General features: G+C 44.3%; 1 protein-coding gene across 5 annotated transcripts in view; it reads right to left on the bottom strand.

Annotated features, from left to right (window-relative positions):
- Positions 1–3073: 3073 nt before the first annotated feature.
- Positions 3074–21245, bottom strand: part of MYH10 (myosin heavy chain 10) — a 36480-nt gene continuing 18308 nt past the window's right edge. For 3 of the 5 annotated variants that reach the window (XM_053454121.1, XM_053454124.1, XM_053454122.1), the window contains 37 exons: positions 19939–20031; positions 19034–19097; positions 18053–18151; positions 17270–17293; positions 16076–16219; positions 15677–15772; positions 14194–14312; positions 13882–14034; positions 13538–13711; positions 12920–13093; positions 12698–12812; positions 11831–12024; positions 11225–11346; positions 10692–10761; positions 10456–10616; positions 10244–10352; positions 9998–10129; positions 9520–9726; positions 9290–9427; positions 9038–9161; positions 8633–8804; positions 8241–8453; positions 7914–8058; positions 7620–7826; positions 7190–7294; positions 6929–7081; positions 6590–6838; positions 6206–6418; positions 5891–6103; positions 5618–5779; positions 5336–5464; positions 5006–5094; positions 4737–4860; positions 4382–4590; positions 3607–3715; positions 3349–3521; positions 3074–3257 (listed from right to left, as the gene is read on the bottom strand). In XM_053454121.1, coding sequence (XP_053310096.1) covers positions 3101–3257; positions 3349–3521; positions 3607–3715; positions 4382–4590; positions 4737–4860; positions 5006–5094; positions 5336–5464; positions 5618–5779; positions 5891–6103; positions 6206–6418; positions 6590–6838; positions 6929–7081; positions 7190–7294; positions 7620–7826; positions 7914–8058; positions 8241–8453; positions 8633–8804; positions 9038–9161; positions 9290–9427; positions 9520–9726; positions 9998–10129; positions 10244–10352; positions 10456–10616; positions 10692–10761; positions 11225–11346; positions 11831–12024; positions 12698–12812; positions 12920–13093; positions 13538–13711; positions 13882–14034; positions 14194–14312; positions 15677–15772; positions 16076–16219; positions 17270–17293; positions 18053–18151; positions 19034–19097; positions 19939–20031 — 5334 coding nt within the window. In that variant the 3' untranslated portion in view covers positions 3074–3100. The remainder of the gene's footprint in view (positions 3258–3348; positions 3522–3606; positions 3716–4381; positions 4591–4736; positions 4861–5005; positions 5095–5335; positions 5465–5617; positions 5780–5890; positions 6104–6205; positions 6419–6589; positions 6839–6928; positions 7082–7189; positions 7295–7619; positions 7827–7913; positions 8059–8240; positions 8454–8632; positions 8805–9037; positions 9162–9289; positions 9428–9519; positions 9727–9997; positions 10130–10243; positions 10353–10455; positions 10617–10691; positions 10762–11224; positions 11347–11830; positions 12025–12697; positions 12813–12919; positions 13094–13537; positions 13712–13881; positions 14035–14193; positions 14313–15676; positions 15773–16075; positions 16220–17269; positions 17294–18052; positions 18152–19033; positions 19098–19938; positions 20032–21245) is intronic. The other 2 variants (XM_053454123.1, XM_053454125.1) reach the window with 1 other exon arrangement.

Below are 21245 nucleotides of genomic sequence, written 5' to 3'. Positions count from 1 at the left end.
AACAACCAGATAGAACAACCAGATAGAACAACCAGATAGAACATAGAAATGATAGAGAGATAGATAGAGATGATAGATAGATAAATGATAGATAGATAGATAGAGAGAGAGATGATAGAGATAGAGATGATAGAGACAATAGAGATGATACATAGAGACAATAGAGATGATAGATAGATAGAGATGATAGATAGAGACAATAGAGATGATAGATAGAGACAAGATAGAGAGAGATGATAGATAGATAGAGATAATAGATAGAAAGAGATAATAGATAGATAGAGACGATAGATATGATAGAGATGATAGATAGAGACAATAGATATAGAAATGATAGATAGAGAGAGATGATAGATAGAGATGATAGATAGATACAGAGAGATGATACAGAGAGATGATAGATATGATAGATAGATATGGATAGAGATGATAGATAGATAAAGAGAGATGATAGATAGAGATGATAGATAGATAGAGATGATAGATAACCAGATAGAACAACCAGATAAAACACAACCAGATAAAACACAACCAGATAAAAGATAGAAATGATAGAGAGATAGATAGATAGAGATGATAGATAGATAAATGATAGATAGATAGAGATAATAGATAGAGAGAGATGATAGAGATAGAGATGATAGAGACAATAGATAGAAATGATAGATAGAGAGAGATGATACATAGAGACAATAGAGATGATAGATAGATAGAGATGATAGATAGAGACAATAGAGATGATAGATAGAGACAATAGATAGAAATGATAGATAGAGAGATGATAGATAGAAATGATAGATAGATAGATAGATAGATAGATAGATAGATATGATAGAGATAGATAGATAGAGACAATAGATAGAAATGATAGATAGAGAGAGATGATAGATAGAGATGATAGAGATGATAGATAGATAAAGAGAGATGATACAGAGAGATGATACAGAGAGATATGGATAAAGATGATAGATAGATGATAGATAGAGATGATAGATAGATAGATAGAGATGATAGATAGAGAGAGATGATAGATAACCAGATAAAACACAACCAGATAAAACATATAAATGATAAAGAGAGATAGATATAGATAGAGATGATAGAGAGAGATAGATATAGATAGAGATGATAGATAGATAAATGATAGATAGATAGAGATGATAGAGATAGAGATGATAGAGACAATAGAGATGATAGATAGAGACAATAGATAGATAGAGAGAGATGATACATAGAGACAATAGAGATGATAGATAGAGATGATAGATAGAGACAATAGAGATGATAGATAGAGACAATAGATAGAAATGATAGATAGATAGAGAGAGATGATAGATAGAGATGATAGATAGATAGATAGAGATGGATAAATAGAGATGATAGAGAGAGATGATAGATATGATAGATAGATAGAGATGATAGATAGAGAGAGATGATAGATATGATAGAGATGATAGATAGAGACGATAGATAGATAGAAATGATAGATAGAGATGATAGAGATAGATAGATAGAGATGATAGATAAAGAGAGATGATACAGAGAGATGATAGATAGAGATGATAGATAGATAGAGATAGATAAATAGAGATGATAGATAGAGATGATAGATATGATAGATAGATAGAGATGATAGATAGATAGAAATGATAGATAGAGATGATAGATAGATATATATATTATATGTATGTGTATATATATATATATTATGTGTATGTGTATATATATATTATAATGCATGTATATTATATATATTTATGTGTATATGTAGATATACATAAATATAATATATATGTATTGCATACTTTATTCTGTGACAAAACCATAAAATCACAAGAAAAAAACAGATGTCCTTTTAACTCAAATAACAGTTTTACTTGAATTTAGCATCGGGGGACGTGTCGCCCCATCTAGAACCCATGGATTTGTCGCTGTTGGTATTAACCCCTTATACAGTAAAGCGTATGGACCCAGCAGGATTCTATAATGAATAAGTTTATTGTCTTACAAAATTTTTATTGTCTAGAAATATGGGATATACACAGAGAATGGGGGGGCGGGGGGTCTCGGCAGAGAGGGGGCCACAGCAGCTGTTACGCATTTCAAAAAATGATAATAATGAACATAGACGTATGCACACAGAGAACCCTTTATAAACTATTTAACCCCTGCAGTGCTGGAGGAGTGCCAGTCAACACACCCCTTCAAAGCAATGGAAAGGTTTGAAGCATTTAAGAAAAATAAGAATAATAGAAAAAAAAGCTATTTCCAGCACATTAGTGTCTTCCGGTTAATACTGACATCCGGACGTCTCCAGAATCATACATGATATAAAGCGCAAAGAAATTATCACATTAGGTTCGCAGGGAGTAGATATGTCATTTTTATTTCTACGTTTTTCAAATTTTTCTGTGTCTAAGGCACCTTTTTTCTTGATCGATCAATTTTAACTTTGGAAAAGGATGAATTGTGTCCCCCCCCCCGCAGTTAGAAAAGTGCTTCTCTCAAGGGGGGGGTCCTCTTCTGGGTGATTCACAGTTTAGTTTTGCACATGGGGAAATATGATAAGGAACGGGCAGAGATCGGTACAGACTACTACGTGTAAAGGGGGTAAAATGTATATTTTGTATCTTCTGAACCCAACGGCCGCGGGGTGCAGGGTCAGACAAGTTGGGTGTGATTGTTTTCTTCACATGATGCTATGAAAATTAAGCATTGGGGGAATTATGCTTAAATTTGATACAGGTACAAAGTGGCATTTTAACCCTCTGAGTTCTAGGAGGAGCAGCACTGCTCTGCACATTCCCTCGTCTGGCACACATAGGGTTAAAACCACCTTTACGAGACATGTTATAGGGTGATTCGGGGGGGTCCGGGGCCCTTAGCCTTGTCCCTGCAGGAAGAGTGGTTTGTTGGATTTGTATTTTAGCCTTAAGATAAGAAACACCTCCTGCTTTAGCCTGCAAGGAGAAACATGACCCCCCCCCCCAGGCATGTTGGCCAACGGGGCCAATGTGCTCCGGTAAGCAGTAATCTGCCCCATTTGTTCCCAGTCCACGGGCGCCTCCTGGCTGGGGTAAAGGAATGCAGGGCTGTGAGCTCACTCGGCTGGGGCCGGTGCGGGAGCCTCGTTCACCTCGGTGGGTTTACTCTCCAGCTCGTCGTCTGACAGGTCCAGAGAAGCCCCTTCTAGCTGGAGCTGCCGGCGGCCGGAGCGGCTGGAGGAGGTGGAAGAGAAGGAGATGGGGCCTCCTCTCCTGTTCAGAAAGAGACGAGACGTGAGGCGGGGGGTACGGGAAGAGAAGTCTATCGCTGCCCCGTCCCTCCTGCCCCATGCGCTTCGCTCACCTCAGCCTGTTCTTCAGCGTGGACACCTCACGTACAAGAACCTCGTTGGCTTCGGATGCATCATCGAGCTCGCGCTGCAGCTTGCGCCGGGAAGCGTTGGCGCGGGTAGCTTCCTCTTCTGCTTCTTCCAGCTGCCTTTTGAGCTGTTTCATTCTCGTGTTGGCTTTCTCCATCTGCGGAGAGTAATCGGGAGCAGAGCTCAGAGCGAGTAACGTATATATTTATATATATATAATATATACAGTCAGAGAGTCTCACCTGCTCCTTGTACTGGTCGGCGTGTCGGCGTTCGTCCTCCACCTGCATGAAAACCTCCTTCAGCTTCTTCTCCGTCCGACGCACCAGTTTGTTGGAGGCGGCTCGTTCCCTGCGAAGGTGCAAAGTGAAACGGATGCTGCGAGGGGCCAGTGCGGTCTCGTAATGTGGATAGCGTGAATATTCTGTATAATATGTTGGATATGTGATGTGCGCGTGTGGTGGTATCATATAGCGTGTGTGTGTGTGTGTGTTTTACTGTACGGTGTTAGTGTGCATGTATATGTTACTGCATGGTGTGAGTGTGTGTCAACTTATGGTATTGGAGTGTCAAGGTGGAGCAGCCTGGGAGATGGAGCAGGAGACAGTTTGATGGATGTGACTGATGCAGAAGTGACACGCAGTGACCGCCCCCTCCAGGTACATTCAAGTTGCTCCCTTTATGATGTTTAATAACATACTAAACACTTTAATCAATATGTTAAATGTACTAATTTTCTTTTAATTAAATTATAATATATTTCGCAAATATTTAAGGGATTGATGATTTTTTTTACATGTATTTTTTTAGGATTAATTATCTTTAGAATTGGACATATTTCTGAATTATGTGTGTATTTATTTTATATTAAGGGGCATATGATGGTGGAGCATCACCTTAGGTGCTTGAGCCATGTCCTGGCTCTAACAATAAGGAGCATGCGCTACACTATGCATCTGTCTCGATCAAATATGAGGAATGCCAATAACACAATCTCACCCCCCCCCATCCACTCACTTGGCTTCTTGCTCCAGCTGCTCCTCCAGCTGAGCGATCTTTGACTCCAAGGTGGCAATAGTGGCTTTAAACTTTGATTTGACAGAGCCCTCTAGCTCTTGCAGTTTGGCTTTCAGCTCCTTGTTCTGCCTCTCCAGCTGCTGCCGTGCGTTCTCACTCTTTTGGGCAGAACTACGTTCTGCGGCCAACTCGGAATTCAATGAGTCCACCTGTTGGGCAAAAGAGAAAAGGGAAGTCATCGAGCAAGCCAAGCTTCTAAAGCCATCTTCATGAGACCACCAAAAGTCTTCCTATTTCTGGGAAAGAAAGCAAAAGCACGTTATTGGTGTTACGCAAAGGTAACCATGGTCCTCACCTGTAAGGTGGTCTTGCGGAATCGGTCATTGAGAAGTTCCATGTTGCTTTGCTCTTCCTCAAGCTCTTCTTCCAGTTGGGCAATTCTGGCTTCCAAGCGTCTCTTTTCGTCCAGGAGGGCAGACCTGGTGATGAGAATATATGCGTCACGAGTCACGCAACGTCGCATTCCAACCACAGCCGCCACCGCTGCGCGCCCCACGCTGAAAACCTTCCTCGCCGCGCTCATAATGAACACGTTCGAACGGAGAACGAGGGATAGCTACTCACTTTCCTGATGTACTGTTTGAGATCTCGTCAGCAAGTTCATCTCTCTCTTGTTCTGCATGACGCCGAGCGCGTTCAGAGGCAGCAAGTTCCTGAAAGGCGAAGGGGTGAGTTAGATGATTTAAGTTTCTTTATCTTTATGATAAAGACACATGCAGTCTGCATGAAGGCCATCTGCCTTGTTTGGATTTGGAATCGATGAACGCAGCGATTCATTTTAGGACCTCCTGTGGTCCAGCTTGGAGGTGTAACATTTACCTAGGTGTTAGAGAACAGAGGGGCGCAGGCTTTACTGCCTCTCCAATCCTATATATCCCACCATCCTTTGCTCACCTCTTGCAGCTGGAGTATTTCTGCCTCTAGGCTCTTCAGTTTCTTCTCATTCTCCTTGGATTGAGCGAAGATGTCATCCCGTGATGCCCGGGCCTCCTCAAGCTCCCGCTGATAATCTTTCATTTGGGCCTGGAAAAATGTAGCACAAAGTATAGAGTAAGGATAATGGTTTCAATTGGAATTTAATTTAATGGAACAACGTATTCAGTATGTCCTTTGGAGGGCTCCAGAACACATTGGGCCGGTGATGGGAAGACCCTCCACCCTGATTTTCTCCATTACCTGTAACTTGCGCAGCTGTTTGATAGCATCCTCCCTTCCCTTGTTTGCAGCCTCAATCTGGGACTCCAGATCCTTCAAATCCATTTCCAGCTTCTTCTTGGAGGCCACCGCCAGTGCCCGCTGCTTGCGCTCATCCTCTAGCTCGGCTTCCAGTTCTCTCACCTTGTAAATAAACACAGTATGGACATGGTCAATAAATGTCTTACCGGAAAAGAGGTTATGATCTTATCATTAAGTCTTAAGCTTCTGGCCAAAGGAACATCAGCTGCGCACCTGCTTAACCAGCAGACGTTTCTTCTCTTCGTTCTGCTCGTCGCGCGCCTGTAGGTCGCGGTCAAACTGCGCCTTCATGGCCTGCATATTAACTTCCAGGCGCAACTTGGCGTCCTCTGTGCCTTGTAGCTCATCCTCTAGCTCTTCCAGCTGTGTCCTCATCTCCTCCACCTGCTGCTCCAGCGCTCGCTTTGACTTTTCCAGCTCGTGCACCTGGCAGGAGAAAGAGGCAGAAGGTGTAAGGGGCATCGCACATCCGACATCTGGTGCTACATCCCGGTTAGAGATGTATAGGCAGCTTTCTAGGACACTTACACTCTTTCCAACATCATCCTTGGAGCTCATTAGATCCTCCATCTCAGTTCGAAGCTGCTTGTTCAGCCTCTCAAACTCATCCCTGGATTCAAGAGCTTCATCCAAGGCCCGAGCCAACGACAAGGCTTTAGTCTCCTTCTCCCGAGCATCCGCTTCAGCTCGGTCACGTTCTTCAGCATAACGAGCAGAAATATTCTTCTCTTCGGCCAAAAGCTGAGGAAGAATAAAAGGAAGAAGTTAATACATGTAAACCTGTATCTACCAGATGATGATAATTCATTCCAACTCAATAAAAAATGTAATTTTAATATAAAATGTGACAATCCATAGCAAAAATCCTTTTAACATAACATGACCCTGTACAGGAAGGGTTTATGGACCTACTTGATCAAACTTTTTCTGCTTCTTCTCAAGGTTGGACACAATCTGCCTCTGATGATCCAGATCTACTATCAAGTCATCCAGCTCCTGCTGTAGCCTGTTTTTGGTCTTCTCCAGCTTCTCGTGGGCCAGACCCTTCTCCTCAAGCCTTTGGGCCATGCCTTCCATGTCTTTCAGCAGCTTCTTTTTGACTTCCTCTAGGTTTTCAATGGTTCCTACGTCATCGTCCACCTTCTTCTTGGCCTCTGCCAGCTAGGCAAGGACAGAGGGAGAGTCACTATGCAGTCCCGGAAATATATATAGAGATTTGCCCACGGGATAACAGAAGGGAAAGGGTCCTACCTGTGCCTGGAGGGTGAGGATCTGCTTCTCCAGGCCTTTCCTGGCTTCCTCCTCTTCCTCCTGCTGCTCCTGTAGGTTGTTCTTCTCTTCCTCAAGCTGACGGATTCGACTGCTCAGGTTGAGCTTCTGTCGCGTCTCTTCCTGGAGCAGCTCCTGCAAGGAATCCAAAAGATTAAGCACATAAAATGACATCTAGACCTGGTTGTCTTTGTGGAACGTAAAGAAGGAGGCAATCACAATCTCCGACGGAAACCCTCGTACCTGGGTGTCTTGCAGCTGTGATTCCAAGCTGGCTACATCTTTGACCAGTTTGATCCCTTTTTTCTCAGCTTCTTCCAGAAGACCGGAGACGTTGTCAAGCTCATTCTAGAAAGTGAAGGACATTATGACGCTAAGCCATTAAACCAAACCATTTTATCACCTACTGAGCGGATTCGTGTGAATTGTGAGCAGCAGGGCGCACGTAAGTCCAAGGATCCAAAAACTACTTGGCTGTTAAAAAAATTATTATACCAAGATTATTGATTACAGGATGGATCAGCTATGAAACACTGATACAAGTTGTCGAGTGAAAAGATACTTTTGCTACAAGGAGGACTTTAGGACTGGAATGTTCCGGATGAGGATTCATCAGAAGCATGTTCACATTAATGCGGGAGGATAAAAGTCTGTGGATCGTCCGCTGGCCTACCTGCAGTTTGCTGCTCTTCTCCAGCATTTCTGCTCGTAGTCGTTCTCCCTCTGACACTTTGGTGTGGAGCTCCTGCACCTGTCCCTCCAGCTTCTTCCTCTTGTACTCCGATTCAGCCTTTTGCTGCTGCAGACCTTTCACCTCCACAGACAGCTCCTTGTTGTCGGATTCCAAGCTCTGCTTGTTCTTTTCCAGGTTTACTTTAAACTGTAAGGACAGCGCACGGTAAACGTTTACACCTTACATTTCATGCGATGCATTTATTACACATCCCATGACCCTCATCCACCATACCCGCTTGGCTTGCTCCAGCTGCTCGGACAGCTCCTCTAGGGCTGTTGCCTGCCGCTGCCTCATCTCCTGAATTTGTGCTTCATGGTTCTTGGTTTCTTCTTCAATGTTTTTCTTCAGTTCAGCCACTTCCTGTTCCCTCTTGGTCCTAAAATGAAACAAAGATGAGAGGAACACGGAAAGAGAGACATCAAAGTTTAGAACCGAGCTTCCGCATGGTCACTGCTATATCCTCAACTAAAACACATCTAGTAACGAGAAAACTGCTTAAGTTAAGCACACACAGCCCCCTCCAATATGGCAGCAGATAGATGTGGATGCACCGGGTACCTCAGTTCCTGCTGGGCTGCAGTGGTGTCCAGCGTATCCTCCAGCTCAGTCTTTAGTGCCTCGAGTTCCTCGCTGAGGTCCCTCTTCTGTTTTTCTGCTTTGTTCCGTGATGCCTTTTCGGACTCCAGGTCTTCCTGAAGCTCAGCAATCTGAGCCTGCAACTCCCGCACTATCTTTAGAACATTATTCTTCTGTACGACCTCGTCATCTCCTCTGTGGGCAGAATAGACAGTGTTAGAAAAGCTTCTTTATTCTGATTGTAACCACCCATTTCCTCTAGGTAGCATATGAAGTCCAATAGTGCCGTTTCTGACTTAAAAGACTAGGGTGGCCCTCGATGTAGTTCTCACTTCAGCTGGCCGGAACACTCGACCCAATGGTTTCCAGCTCACCTGGCTAGTGCGGCCTGCAGTTCCTCTTCTTTTTTGGCTAGCTGCAGCTTCAGCTCCTCAATCTGCGCCTGCAGCTCTGCTATTTGGTCACTGAGATCTGTGGTCTCCCCGTCCAGCTTCCTCTTGGCCTTCTCCAGCTCCTGACGAGTCTTCTCTTCTTTTTTAAGTCTCTCTGTTAGTTAAATGAACGATGAGTGAGACCCATAACGAACAGAAGACAAGTAGAAAAAGCGAACGGGGTAAAAATTCCAAAAGACAGATGGGAATTTGCAACCTCTTTCTCTAATTAAGGGTATCTATAGTACCCCGACTCCAGTTAAGGGTTGGTCTGGGGACACTGGCCATGTTGTATGGCTGGTTCTGTTCCAGTCAGTTGGAAGTAACAGAAGACTCGCTGAAACGTACCTTCCAGATCAGCAATCATCACCTCCTGCTTGTTTTTCAGTTTAGCCAGGTTCTTAGCTTTCTCCTCCTCCTCGGCCAGCTGGGAAGTGCACTCCGCGATGCGTTCCTCCGTCAGTTTCTTCTCCTACAATATATTTTTGTTACAAAAAAAAGTCACCTTATAGTACAAACAATCTACAAAATTCTACAAACAAACCAAAAAGGTCTGATTAAAAGACATCCCACCCACATTGGGGTGGATCTGCCTCTTACCTTAAGGAACTTTGAGTTCTGGTCCTCCAGCAGAAGAATGTCTTCTTCCATCTTCTTTATTTTAGCTTCTGCTGTCACCTTCTCCAACTGCAGCTTCTGCCGGGCAGCCTCCTCCTCATCTAGTTGTTCCTCCAAATCCTGCGTTGGAAAGAGGTTTTAGACCAAGATTGGACAACATGCCACGTAACGCTGCCCTTACCCCACGCATCATGTGAAGAGGAGCCAATCACCTGGATGTGGGTCTGCATCTTTTTCTTTTCATTCTGCAAGACTTGGTTCCTCTCCTCTTCCTCCTCCATTCGTATCTCCAGGTCTCTGAGGATCTCCTCCAGCTCTTGCTTTTTACCAGCTAGTCGGGCTCTCATTTCCTCGGCCTCAGCAAACAGCTCCGTCTCCGCTTGCAGCTGCTCGGCAAGAATATTCTTTTCCTCCACCAGCTGAAGGACAAGACAGGAGGAGTCGGACCTCAGGCCGAAAGCAAAAAATTCATTGCTTCATGCATAAACCAAAAGCATGCTCTTGGGTCTTAAAATGTATAGAGCGGTCAACAGCTGAAACCACCATGGGTCACAGCACGATCTCAGTTCTGGGGCAATTTGTGAAAGTGAATCCCCCTAGTTGGTGTAATATAGCTTAGTAAAGCTTAGCATCACCACATGTACCATCGGCCCGACGATGCCAAGAAGCTGCTCGCATGGATTCACTCACTTGCTGGTGTTTTCTCTCCATCTCCACAAGTTCTCCCTCCACCTTGGACTGCTTCTCCTTCACCTTCAGCAGCTCCTCGTCTTTGGCCAGCAGTTCTTCTTCCTGTCGGGTCACTTGGAGGAGAGGCTTTACCTGCAAAACAAAACCGGCTTTCGGTTACTTTCAGGGTTCGTCTACAGCGTCCGGTGCGGTACCTCGGCTCTGGAGAATCTTTGACAAGCCGGATGAGCTCTGCGCCGGACTTACCTTGGTGAAGAGACGCCACCACTGCCAGTGGCGCAGTTTTAGGTAGGCAGCGCAGTTCCTTTGCAGGACTTTAAGGGCACTCAGCTGCTGCTGTTTCTTTGCAAAAGCCCTGGGGAAGGCACAAAAGTCTCAATCACAATATCACTTTTTTAGAACTCTGCAATTCTGTTTAGCATGTTTTATCTCCGTATAATAAAACACCGGACACTCACTTTCTCGCCAGGTAACCTCTGCAGATGGCTTGGAAGAAGATGATGACGTCTGTTATCTTCAGATCCCGCTCTTCCTCCAGATGCGCCAGAACACCGGCACGGAAGAATATCTTACTCTGGCCGATCCGGTACAAATTAGGATCAAGCTCCAGAGCTCTGATCTGTGGGTAAAAAAAATGTTTTAAAAGTCTGAAATCTGAGACAGCAATTAAATCTCTATCTGCCCCTAAACTTACCATGCGTTCGCAGGCCTGTTTCCCATCCATAAAACCTTTAGGAATAGCATTGGGGGTGAGAATCTCATACCTACAACATACAAACAACATTAAGGTTAGAAAACTCCTCTGTATTCTGGTAGGTAATGGTCAAGAAGAACTAAAAGCAAATCAATTCAATTTGTGTAGCTGTCACATAGAGCGAGGTGAACTTTCTCAGTGGTCAAGCCAGAAGATAAGGCCATCTTACTTGGGGAAATACTTATGTAAATGTCAAAGCTTCGAGTAAAGCGCTGAACCATCTGTAGACTGCAAATATGTGACAGATGGAGTGGTGGGAGTTGTTATGGACGGTGAATTAAGTCACCCATGTGCACAGTCATGGTAAGAGACTGTTCGCAAAGCAACGCCAAGGAGATGTGTCACGACAAGGCTCGCCGGTGACTCGACGAGGCTGTTATTCCATCGAGTAAATGTTCTCTGGTATTTCAGTTTCTGCAGGCTACCAATGATTTAGTTATTATAATTAAGAATAAAGCGAATATCTCGGTTACCTCTGCCGGAACTCTTGAAAGACAATGCGGTTGGGGAAGCCCTGCCGGCAGATCCGGATACCTTCCAAGACACCGTTACACCTCAGCTGGTCTAACACCAAGTGAGGGTCCAGCTTTCCAGCCTGAGAGGAATATAATCTCATATTACCCCGACACCACAAAAAAAAAAAGAATATATAGATAGATATATAGATATAGACAGATATATATATATATATATAAATAGACATATATATAGATAGATAGATATATAGATAGATATAGATAAATATATAGATAGATAGATATATATAGATAGATGGATATAGATATATAGATAGATAGATGGTTATATATATAGATATATATATAGATGGATATAGATATATAGATATAGATGGTTATATATATATAGATATATATATAGATATATAGAGATAGATAGATATATAGATATATGTAGATAGATAGATATAGATAGATGATTATATATATATATATATATATATATATATATATATATATATATATATATATATATATACACACATATATATAAAAATATATAGATAGATATATAGATAGATATATATACCACCAGGGCAATCCATCTCCCCCACTACTTACCCTCTTCTCGTGGTTCGGGATGATGCAGCGCACGAAATTCGGGTTGGTGTTGCGCAAAGTGGCCATCAGTTTGGTGAGAGACTCTTTGTAAAGCTGCCCCACGGTGCGGAACATGCCCTTCTTGGTCTTGTATGAGGAGCCGAAAGCCGTCTCTGCCATACCTGCCACCTGATCCAAACCCACAATGCGATCGACTGAAGGGAGAGAACAAGCAGGGAACCACTGACCCCATTAAAACACGCTGCGGATTGCACAAAAAAGGCTATAAACCCCAAATTAATAAGTAGGATGGTCGTAAAATACAACAAATGGTTATTCAATGCCCTGGTTTCTTACACCACAAACTGATAAAAGTGTGGGGGGGGGCTATCAGAAACGCATAAATAAAGCTTAAGAGTATAAAAAAAAAGTGTTAACAATAAACCAGACAATGTCTTTTATTTGGTCTCTCATTTACCAAATGTGACAGTTCAATGGACAACAGAAGATACCAGCAAGGCCCCGAGATCTCGTGGGACGTTGGAGATCTGTTAATGAAGATCCCAACATTCTTTTCGGGGAATTATTCACAAATATCTATTTTTTTTATTTTTTTTGCAAGAAAGCGATTATCAAAATCCCCCCTCTAAGAAGCCCCGAGCTTGGCAGCCGGTAAGTCTACAAGCTCTGTCTACCTCTCAGCGGCATGTTCTAAGTCTACAAGCTCGAGAGCGATTCACCTCCGCACACACGGTCATAGAACGAGTTTCTCTGGACAGTCTGTATGTCTGAGAGCCGCAGAAACCAAGTGAACGCAAAACAAGGGAGACGTTAGTTACGCATAAGGGCCGGAGGGCCGGCTTCTAAAGAGCTTGGTGTATTTCGTACCATCTTTCCAGAGCTCCGCAACAAACTTGTCGGATGACTGGTGAAGGAGGGTGGCAACGTTGTCATTCAGAGGATCCATATTCTTCATGAGCCATTCGTCAGCTTTGTAATCCACCTGCAGAGCGAATCGGAATCAATGGTCAACGTAGGGGTCTCCACGGCACAGAACGCCATGAGCTTACACGCCACCGGTGTGTTTACGGGGTCACCGACCGCACTTACCCTGCCGGCATAATGGATGATGCAGAAATCGGCCTTGTCTTTCAGCTGCCTTGGCTTCTGAAATTTGGAGTGGGTACCCTGCTCCTGCACCAGTTTATCCACAAAGGTTTTGTCCGTGGCTTTGGGAAACCAGCACTCTTCGTCCAGCAGCGCCAGGACCCCGGGTGGATTGGCCTGTGAGGGTAACACAAGAGGTTCACGATGAGACGTGTGCTTCCAATGGGAATTACTATTGTTATTATTATTATTATTTGGCAAAGCACGCGAGATCCCTCCGAGTTAATGTATGTATAAAGCACACCCACAGAGGGCGCTGGAGCAGAAGTATTGGAAACCCTGCGCAGCCGCCTCTGAAACTTCCCATGCACAAGCACTTGAAAAATGTTTGGACACCAGAAGGCAATATGCCAGGAGTTTGACTAATTGCAGGAGAAACTGTTACTGCGGGGATTAACTATTTATAGGCAAGTTGTAGAGATATCATAAGCTCCATAAATGCGTTACTTAAACTCTACATATATCTAAGGAATTTAAGGCCTTACGCCCAACACTAACACATACGGGTAACCATTACAGACTGTGAGATGCACCCGGCACGCATCTCCCGTCTGTACTTACCGGCCTCTCGATGAGGTCGATGCAGGGCTGAAGGTCCAAGCCAAAGTCGATGAAGTTCCACTCGATTCCCTCCCGCTGGTACTCCTCCTGCTCCAGGATGAACATGGTGTGGTTGAAGAGCTGCTGGAGCTTCTCGTTTGTGTAGTTGATGCAGAGCTGCTCGAATGAGTTCAGCTGGAAAAAGAAGATGGACAATGTCTTCAGACTGTTACGGAGCTAAAGAGAAAGAGGTGGAAGACCGGTACGTCCCGAAAGCACCAGATCTAAGTACTAGAGAGCATGGGGGAGCACTCCGTGGTATATTTACCTTTGTGGCTATAGATATAACTAAGACCCATACACACCTCGAAAATCTCAAAGCCAGCGATGTCCAGGATGCCGATAAAGGAAGCTCCTTGGCGTTTCGTTCTGTCCAGCGCCTTATTAATCCGATGGACCAGCCAGCGGAAGAGTCTTTCGTACGTGGCTTTAGCCAGAGCTTCCACCGCAAAGTCTGCCTGAAAAACATCGAACCACAGCCGCCGTTAACTACAGAACGCCATATTATTTGGCATGAACATATCTTAGACCTGCATGTTATTAGCACAGAAAGCCATCCCACCGTGGACATATATTCATTGCGGCTGGCAGGAGAACACCCCGAGGCTCTCACTCACCTGTTCCTTTGTCTGCGCCTTCTGCACGTAATCCCTGCCAACCTTGATGCGTGGGGTGAGGATGGCTCGGGTAAACTCCATGACGTTCAGACCCAGCAGGTGGCAGAGCTTCTGTGCGGCTGAAACAAGATTATACGATGAGGGATAGAAATGTACACATGGGCTCTTATGGCGCCATTTTATTTTCCATTGGAGAAGATGAAACATTCCAAGACTGTTAAGTGTTCTAAAATTCTAACGATCATTAATTGATTGTCTTGGGAACTTGTTGGTATCTCTGGTATAACCAAAATAGCAATTTTTCCCCCCCATGGAAATCGCTCTGTAAGCATGAACCTTCTCAAGTGGGCTTGCTCTACTTAACCGGCTTGTTAGTCATTTGCTTATAATGAAAAGCAATACTGAGATATAAATATGAATGAGGACCAACCACAAATGGACCTCCAGAGATAAGTTGCCTGTTCTGGCATGGAAACAATCAGGAGACATTTAAAGTGGAGCTAAGTGGCCTAATGTCCTAGCAACATCTGCATGTCTTCGGACTTTGTGATGTGTTTGGAAAAATCAGTCTCCTGAGGGATGCTGCATAGCGTAGGTCTGAAGTAACCCATATTAAATTACTGATTTTTCTGCAGAGTACCCAAAAAAAACTGCACATCCTACGGCTAGAACGAAAGGGGAGGAAAAAAAAAAAAGAAGAGAAAGAAAAACAGTAGAAGCCGCAGAGAAAAGCTTGCTCGGAGAGGCGTGTGTTTGCACGATGTTGAAATCTGGAAATGGAAACATAGATTGTTCCTTCTCTAAAACAGAGGACTTTCAGCTTTAAATCTAGAAACATGTATCAGAGTTCTATTTATTTACTGCAATCCATACAGGGTCATTTAGGAAAGATGACCCTTCCTTCTAAGCATTAGAAGCCTGGATCCGACAGGGCAAGGGTTAAGTTCGAGAAATGTGCCGTCTCATAAGCAAACAATAGGTTATAAAGATCACCCTTTCCTCCTGGCTCAGACACTTCCCTTGGGGCTTTGTGCATTTGGCTACGGATTCTTGGCTTGGACGCCGGTCTCTGCATTTCGAACCCAACGAAAACAAACATTCTTGGAACATGCCATGTATTCTATGCTCCTTTCCCGCCCGCCCGCGTACCCCCCGCTCCTGGAGCCTGATTAGAGGCAAGTAATCTGCAGTGTGGGGTAGAAGCACGTGGACCGCTCCTTGCGGATTGGTAATGGTATGCGCTGCGGCTAATGAGGTTCCCGTAAGTGCAGAGAATGGACTGCAGTACAGAGAACCATCGATAAAGGCTTACGGGAGCCCTACTTATGGACTCCTTCCATTACATCGTTTGTTGAGGTCTTCAAACTGCTCTCCAGCAGTGAGAAGACTACATCTCCCACAATGCTTGGGGGTATCTCTCGCCCACAGATCGTGAGCGGTGCCCCGGTGCAGAGTCTGCCCAACGTTCACGCCACGGACTTACTTGTGTTTTCTGGCATAGACGCTTGGTCGGTGTTCCTCTCTTTTTTGAAAACAATGTTCCCGAACTGCAGGACCGAAGAGACCACCTTGAGCATGGCTGTAAACCCGGGAAGGGAAAGGTTATTGTACGGACAGACATGTGCACCAACAAGATTTAAGGGTGACTGGATATTATTGTTCTGGACAAAAGTCGGGGGGCTATTCATGGTGGTCTAAAAAGGGTCAGGCAATACCTCTAACGGCTTTGAAGGTCATCACCCAACACAGCTTAGACCTGTGAAGAAAGATCTCCCTGCACCCTGCCCACCGCTAGGTACAGATCCCGGGGGACTGCGGCCAGTGGCGAATGTACCCCATTTATTAAAGCCATTGGTTACTCTGGAGCTTCTTGGGTACTTACACAATATCTCCTCGTGAGAGAAACCCATGATATGCATGGCCTCCATGGTCTCTTGGAAGTTATCCTTGTCCTGTTGCCCCGGAATGGGGACATATCCGTTGGATATGAACTTGTAGTTGCTGAAGCCTTCCAGCAGCAGATCGGCTGTTAGTAACACAGACAAAATCATTAAACACGGAAGGGGCTCTCTGTGACCGGCGCGTGTGCATGCAACACATGGCTTCCCGTCTCACAGACCACAGGACAACGCAACACGATACATGTGTGAGGGAGATGACGCGGCGGACATTGGGTCGGGTGAGTCAGCACGGATACATAACCATCACATATTACATCTGGAACAAGATTACTACATGTCATTCGTGCGGGCAATGCTGGCTGGAAGTCAATACCAAGTGGTGCTGGGAGAACCGTAAGGACCCAGCGCCGCATTAGAACGGCACCGCGGAGCTGCAGGACACACTGGCTCGACGATATCAGAATTATTAGAAGCGTTAATGTAAAAAACTGGAAACATTATACTCACGGGATTCTTCCCCAACTCCATGAGTTTCACAATAACCCCAAACACATTTCGGTATCCGTTTTCTGCCTTAATGTTCCCTATCGGCTGTTACATCGACCCCATTAACTGTATAAGGCTTCCCCCCAAACAGGAAGGCTAAGGAAGCTTCCAGATTCCGATTCTCACTCGATACCCTCTGCACCCCTTCATCTCCTTTATATCTTCCGCCCCGGCGCGCTAGATACCCCTACCTGTTTGAAAGGCTTAACATTTTACTCTTCTCCCAGTTACGGACTAGGTCGGGTTATCTCAGGGATTACATACTAATGGCGTTCGGTTATATATATAAATTTATACTTAAAAAGAACCAAAAAAAAGAATTTAGGCCGGTCACAACATCTACCCATGTCAATGAAAAATGCAGCTTTTCAGACCAATTGCCTCGGAATTGGTTGAGATTTCACATGGGAGGAAAGCATTCTTATGTATATATAAAGGAATTGAAGTTGTGCGAATGAATAATGACCGGGGAGGTTACTGTACAGACAAAGACAAGACGACCCCATCCTTTGCCCTGCGGTTAGCAGTCATTCCTCGTTGCTCATCGGGCAAAGTTAGGAGCGGGGAAGGAGCATCACGGGGACATGAGCAAGTCATGCAGGGAATCGGACGGCATAATGCAAACTCACCCAGTTCACTGGCTTGCTCTGCGCCTGGCACAGACACAATCATGAGACCATTCCATTTTGCATAAGCACAGATACAGAGAAAAGAAACGCTATTTAAACGAGGGTTGCGAGGCCCGGATGGAATTAATAGAGATGGAATATGAAAGCAGGTACCCAAGGGATGTTCGTAACATTCCTCCGCTATATAGATTTGGGGCTTAGGATAATTTGCTGCCGGTGTGCGCATGGACTTAAACCGAAGCATAAGAAGGGGTTAAGTCTCCTGTTTCCGTCCCGCGTATAAAAAGCATGCGTCTGAAAATGGATTTGCGTAAAGCGTTGGCTTTCAATTTTTAAATCCCGGCCGCCCTACAAGCTCGGAACTCAAGCGAAAGAGGAGAGGGCTACATAGTAACAAGCCATGGGTTGTGACCATACATGACGGAGCTTTGAAGATAGGGTAAATTGTTGCAAAAAAGGTGGATTTTGGTAAAGTCTGCTTATCGACAAGGATAAATCTTGCAAAAGATATGAGAGAGGCATGGCTGTTCTATTTAATTTACTTTGTAACTCCATGAATACAAAATATGATTTTTGTGTGATTTAGGTTTAAAATCTAATATTTAAATGTTCTAGAAATCTTTCATTCACTCTCCTGCTCTGGACCACCTGACAATTTCTAAATCTACTTTGATTTTCTCCCGTTAGGTCAGTTGTAAAGGTGAAGAATGAAAATCTACGTTTAGAACTGAATGAGCGTGTGAATAAGGATGCACGTGGTTACGCTTTCCACCGGATACTTACATTTCAGATGTTCCCCTGCTCCAGCTAACAGCTGGTAAAAGATATGAAAGGTCCTCTCATCCTTGGCTTGTCGTATTGCCCGGGACTTTTCAAGGAGATCTGGAAAGATCGGTTAAGGTCCGACGCGTTTCAATATCGTTTAACATCTTGGAAGCCAGAGATGTGCGGGATAACATAAGGGCTCGTTCTGCTGAAGTCAACATTTTTAACATACATCTACTAATTTATTCAATATCTTTCAGAGAAGGGAAGGGAAGTGAAAAATCATATGTGTCGTACCCACCAGAAACCAAAAAAAGAAAAAAACCAACAGAACGCATTTCTAATTAGGCCGATCTGAATTTTGTCTGGGACTTGGCAGGAATAAGAGGAACGTCTTTACAGATCAAATTAAAAAATTCCCCATGTCCTCAGACATTTGAAAAGCATTAACATCTACAGTTCCACTTGTTGAGTTTCTTTGGGACAAAACCCCTTCAACTTACGAAGCCAAGGCTTGGCGTGAACCAACATGGCGCAGCCGGCCATGTAACACTGCTTAAATAAATAATAAATAAATAATAAAAAAAATATATATCTGCGGCTGGGTGGCAGTAAGCGAAGGAACGCGTTGGGTAACTGAATGGAGTCTGCACACCTTATCCAGTCTGCAAGAGGATGGAAATATTCCCCTCGAGTATCTCGGTGCAGTCATCACTAACCGCAAGATTCCTGCTCGATGTAAGCATTTCTAAAAATATCGGCCCATTGTAAAACAGGACCGGGATGTTTCGCAACTGACTCATGTGATTGGTATTGAAGAATAGATTATGATTCCTTCGACCTCACAGAGCCAGAAGGGCCGGCGTTCCTCCGATCCCATCAGCCTGATTCGGCAGCGATGCTATTAAAGCTCAGAGAATCCCAGGGCATTAAATCCGTGTCTATACCCCCCCCACACAGCTATTTCCCGCGGGACTCCGGATCAATATTCAAGGATACAGGTCTCTATGTTGGCCCCTACTATGTAACCAGTTACGTCAAAGTTAATTCTGATGAATTTCCCCTGAAAGAAAACAAAAGGAAAAAAAATACATTTTGGAAAGCAGCTTGTGATACAATTGCTTAGTGCAGCCCCTGTCCTAAATACGTATATTACATACATGAATATATATCCCTATATATATATATATATATATATATATACACACACACATATACACACACACATATATACATACATACATATATCCTCATATATGTGCACAATGACACCGAGCTTGCCGCACCCCAGAGGTGGAGGGTAAAGCGGATTAAATAAATCCAGGGGCTCCGTGTTTCCAGATCTAAGAGCCGTTTCCATGGCTTCTAACCACGGGCCCTATTTCCGGCACTTTTAGCTAATCGGGTGCTGTGAGGACAAGCGAGGAGGATTACCCGGAAGGAACCGGGCGCCCCCACGATGCCCCGTTAACACTTGGTAAGAAGCACTGGCATCTGCTCCATGTTCCACCGCCGGTCGGACGCCGACTGATCAAGGTCTGATCAGAAGATCTCAGCCTACACGCTGTCACTTCACACGGGTCTGTCTCTTTTAAACTCTTTCACAAGTCTGAAGTGTGAGGCTGAAACGTTGGCATTTAATAAACCCTTTCTTCATTTGTATCATGCAACCCCTATGGGTTTTTTGGCTCCCTATTTCCCTCCAGCTGCCCCTTTATATTTATTATTTATTTATTATATTAAATGTATTCATTTTTTGCAACAATACGTAATATAAATATAACAATAAGATATTTATTTTTATTATTTGTATTAATACTCAACCACATATTAAAACTACCCTTGAAACGAGATGTGGGTTCAGAGCCGCGGATCCGGCCAAAACGAGACTTCATTCTACTTACGAAACGAGAAGAATTGTCGTTCTTCACAGTCTTGGCATTTCCAAAAGACTCCAGGATGGGGTTGGCTTGGAGCAGCTGTCTTTCCAGCTCTCCCTAAAGAAAAAAGACAAACAACAAACAAGAAAAACACAAAGAAATTGAGGCAAAGAGAGCAAAGGGGTCCATCCTGAAGAGGAGCCACCCCTGGACTCCCCGAATGGCCGCCGCGGTGCTTGTATGTAGGGTGGCGTGTGGGTTCGGACGTGATCGGGAGCTCGTGTCTGGAGATCTGCAGTTAAATATTATTTAACCTGATTGCCGAGAAAGATTTACAATGCAATGCGTGGCTACTGACTTATTCACTAACTGCTGAGTGCGCACTAAACCCGGGGCGACTCACGGGTGCCATGAGTGTGGGGGGGAGATAAGGTCAGCTTGGGTCTTAGTGAATAGACCCGTTAGTAATGAGCACACGCTGCCATGTCAAATACCCGATTCTGCGAGCCTCAGAGCATCGGACAATTACAGCTTCTGAAGATCGGGACGGCCCAGGGACCCCAAACGTTTAACACGAGTATCCAGACCGGGAGCTTAACTCCTGTCCGGCGGGGACGTGGACGGGATCCGAGACTCATCGGCACGTGCTGCGACTTCTTCGATGCCCCCCCCCTTAGTGATGGCTACGCTTTAATTAACATTAAACAACCCCTACTGTCTGGATTACCCATCGTGACCTCATATTCCACAACTCCGGACACCACCTTGCCCTCTGTTAGGATTAGTCAATAGTGTTGACCCCAAATTCAAGCGCGCAGGGGGGGGATTATGGACAACATTTTGATTGAATACGGGCCGACGTTCAAAATGAATCGGAGGAGGAGGGGGAAAAAAAGGAGAGCATGCGTACTGAATGGAGTTATGACGTAAAACACTTTATGGAATAATTTCTATATTTCTGATAGCTATGATGATACCCCCATTCCCTTTAGATTGTAAGCTTATGCACCTAATGTATGGGGTCATCTAAGTCTGTTAATTCTAGTTTGTTTGTTTTTTATTCCTCTTGAATATTTGTATTGTATGAAGCGCTGAATAAAAAATTTATAATAATAAAAATAATAAAATTATTAATATATTGGTGTTAGTTTTTTTTTTAAAACGAAGATATAGTTGATTATGACATCACGCACCCAGCAAAGACCTGATGTAATAAAACGGATTGGGATGCGCATACTCGTGTTATAAATAATGATGTCATAATATGTACACACGGCATCTCAGCCAGCCGCTGGAGGACAGGATACCTTATACTATCTATGAACGGACTG

The sequence above is a fragment of the Spea bombifrons genome, chromosome 13 (genome assembly GCF_027358695.1).
Source record: "Spea bombifrons isolate aSpeBom1 chromosome 13, aSpeBom1.2.pri, whole genome shotgun sequence".
NCBI classification, from domain to species: Eukaryota; Metazoa; Chordata; class Amphibia; order Anura; family Pelobatidae; genus Spea; species Spea bombifrons.
This window is presented reverse-complemented; position numbering and strand designations above follow the sequence as displayed.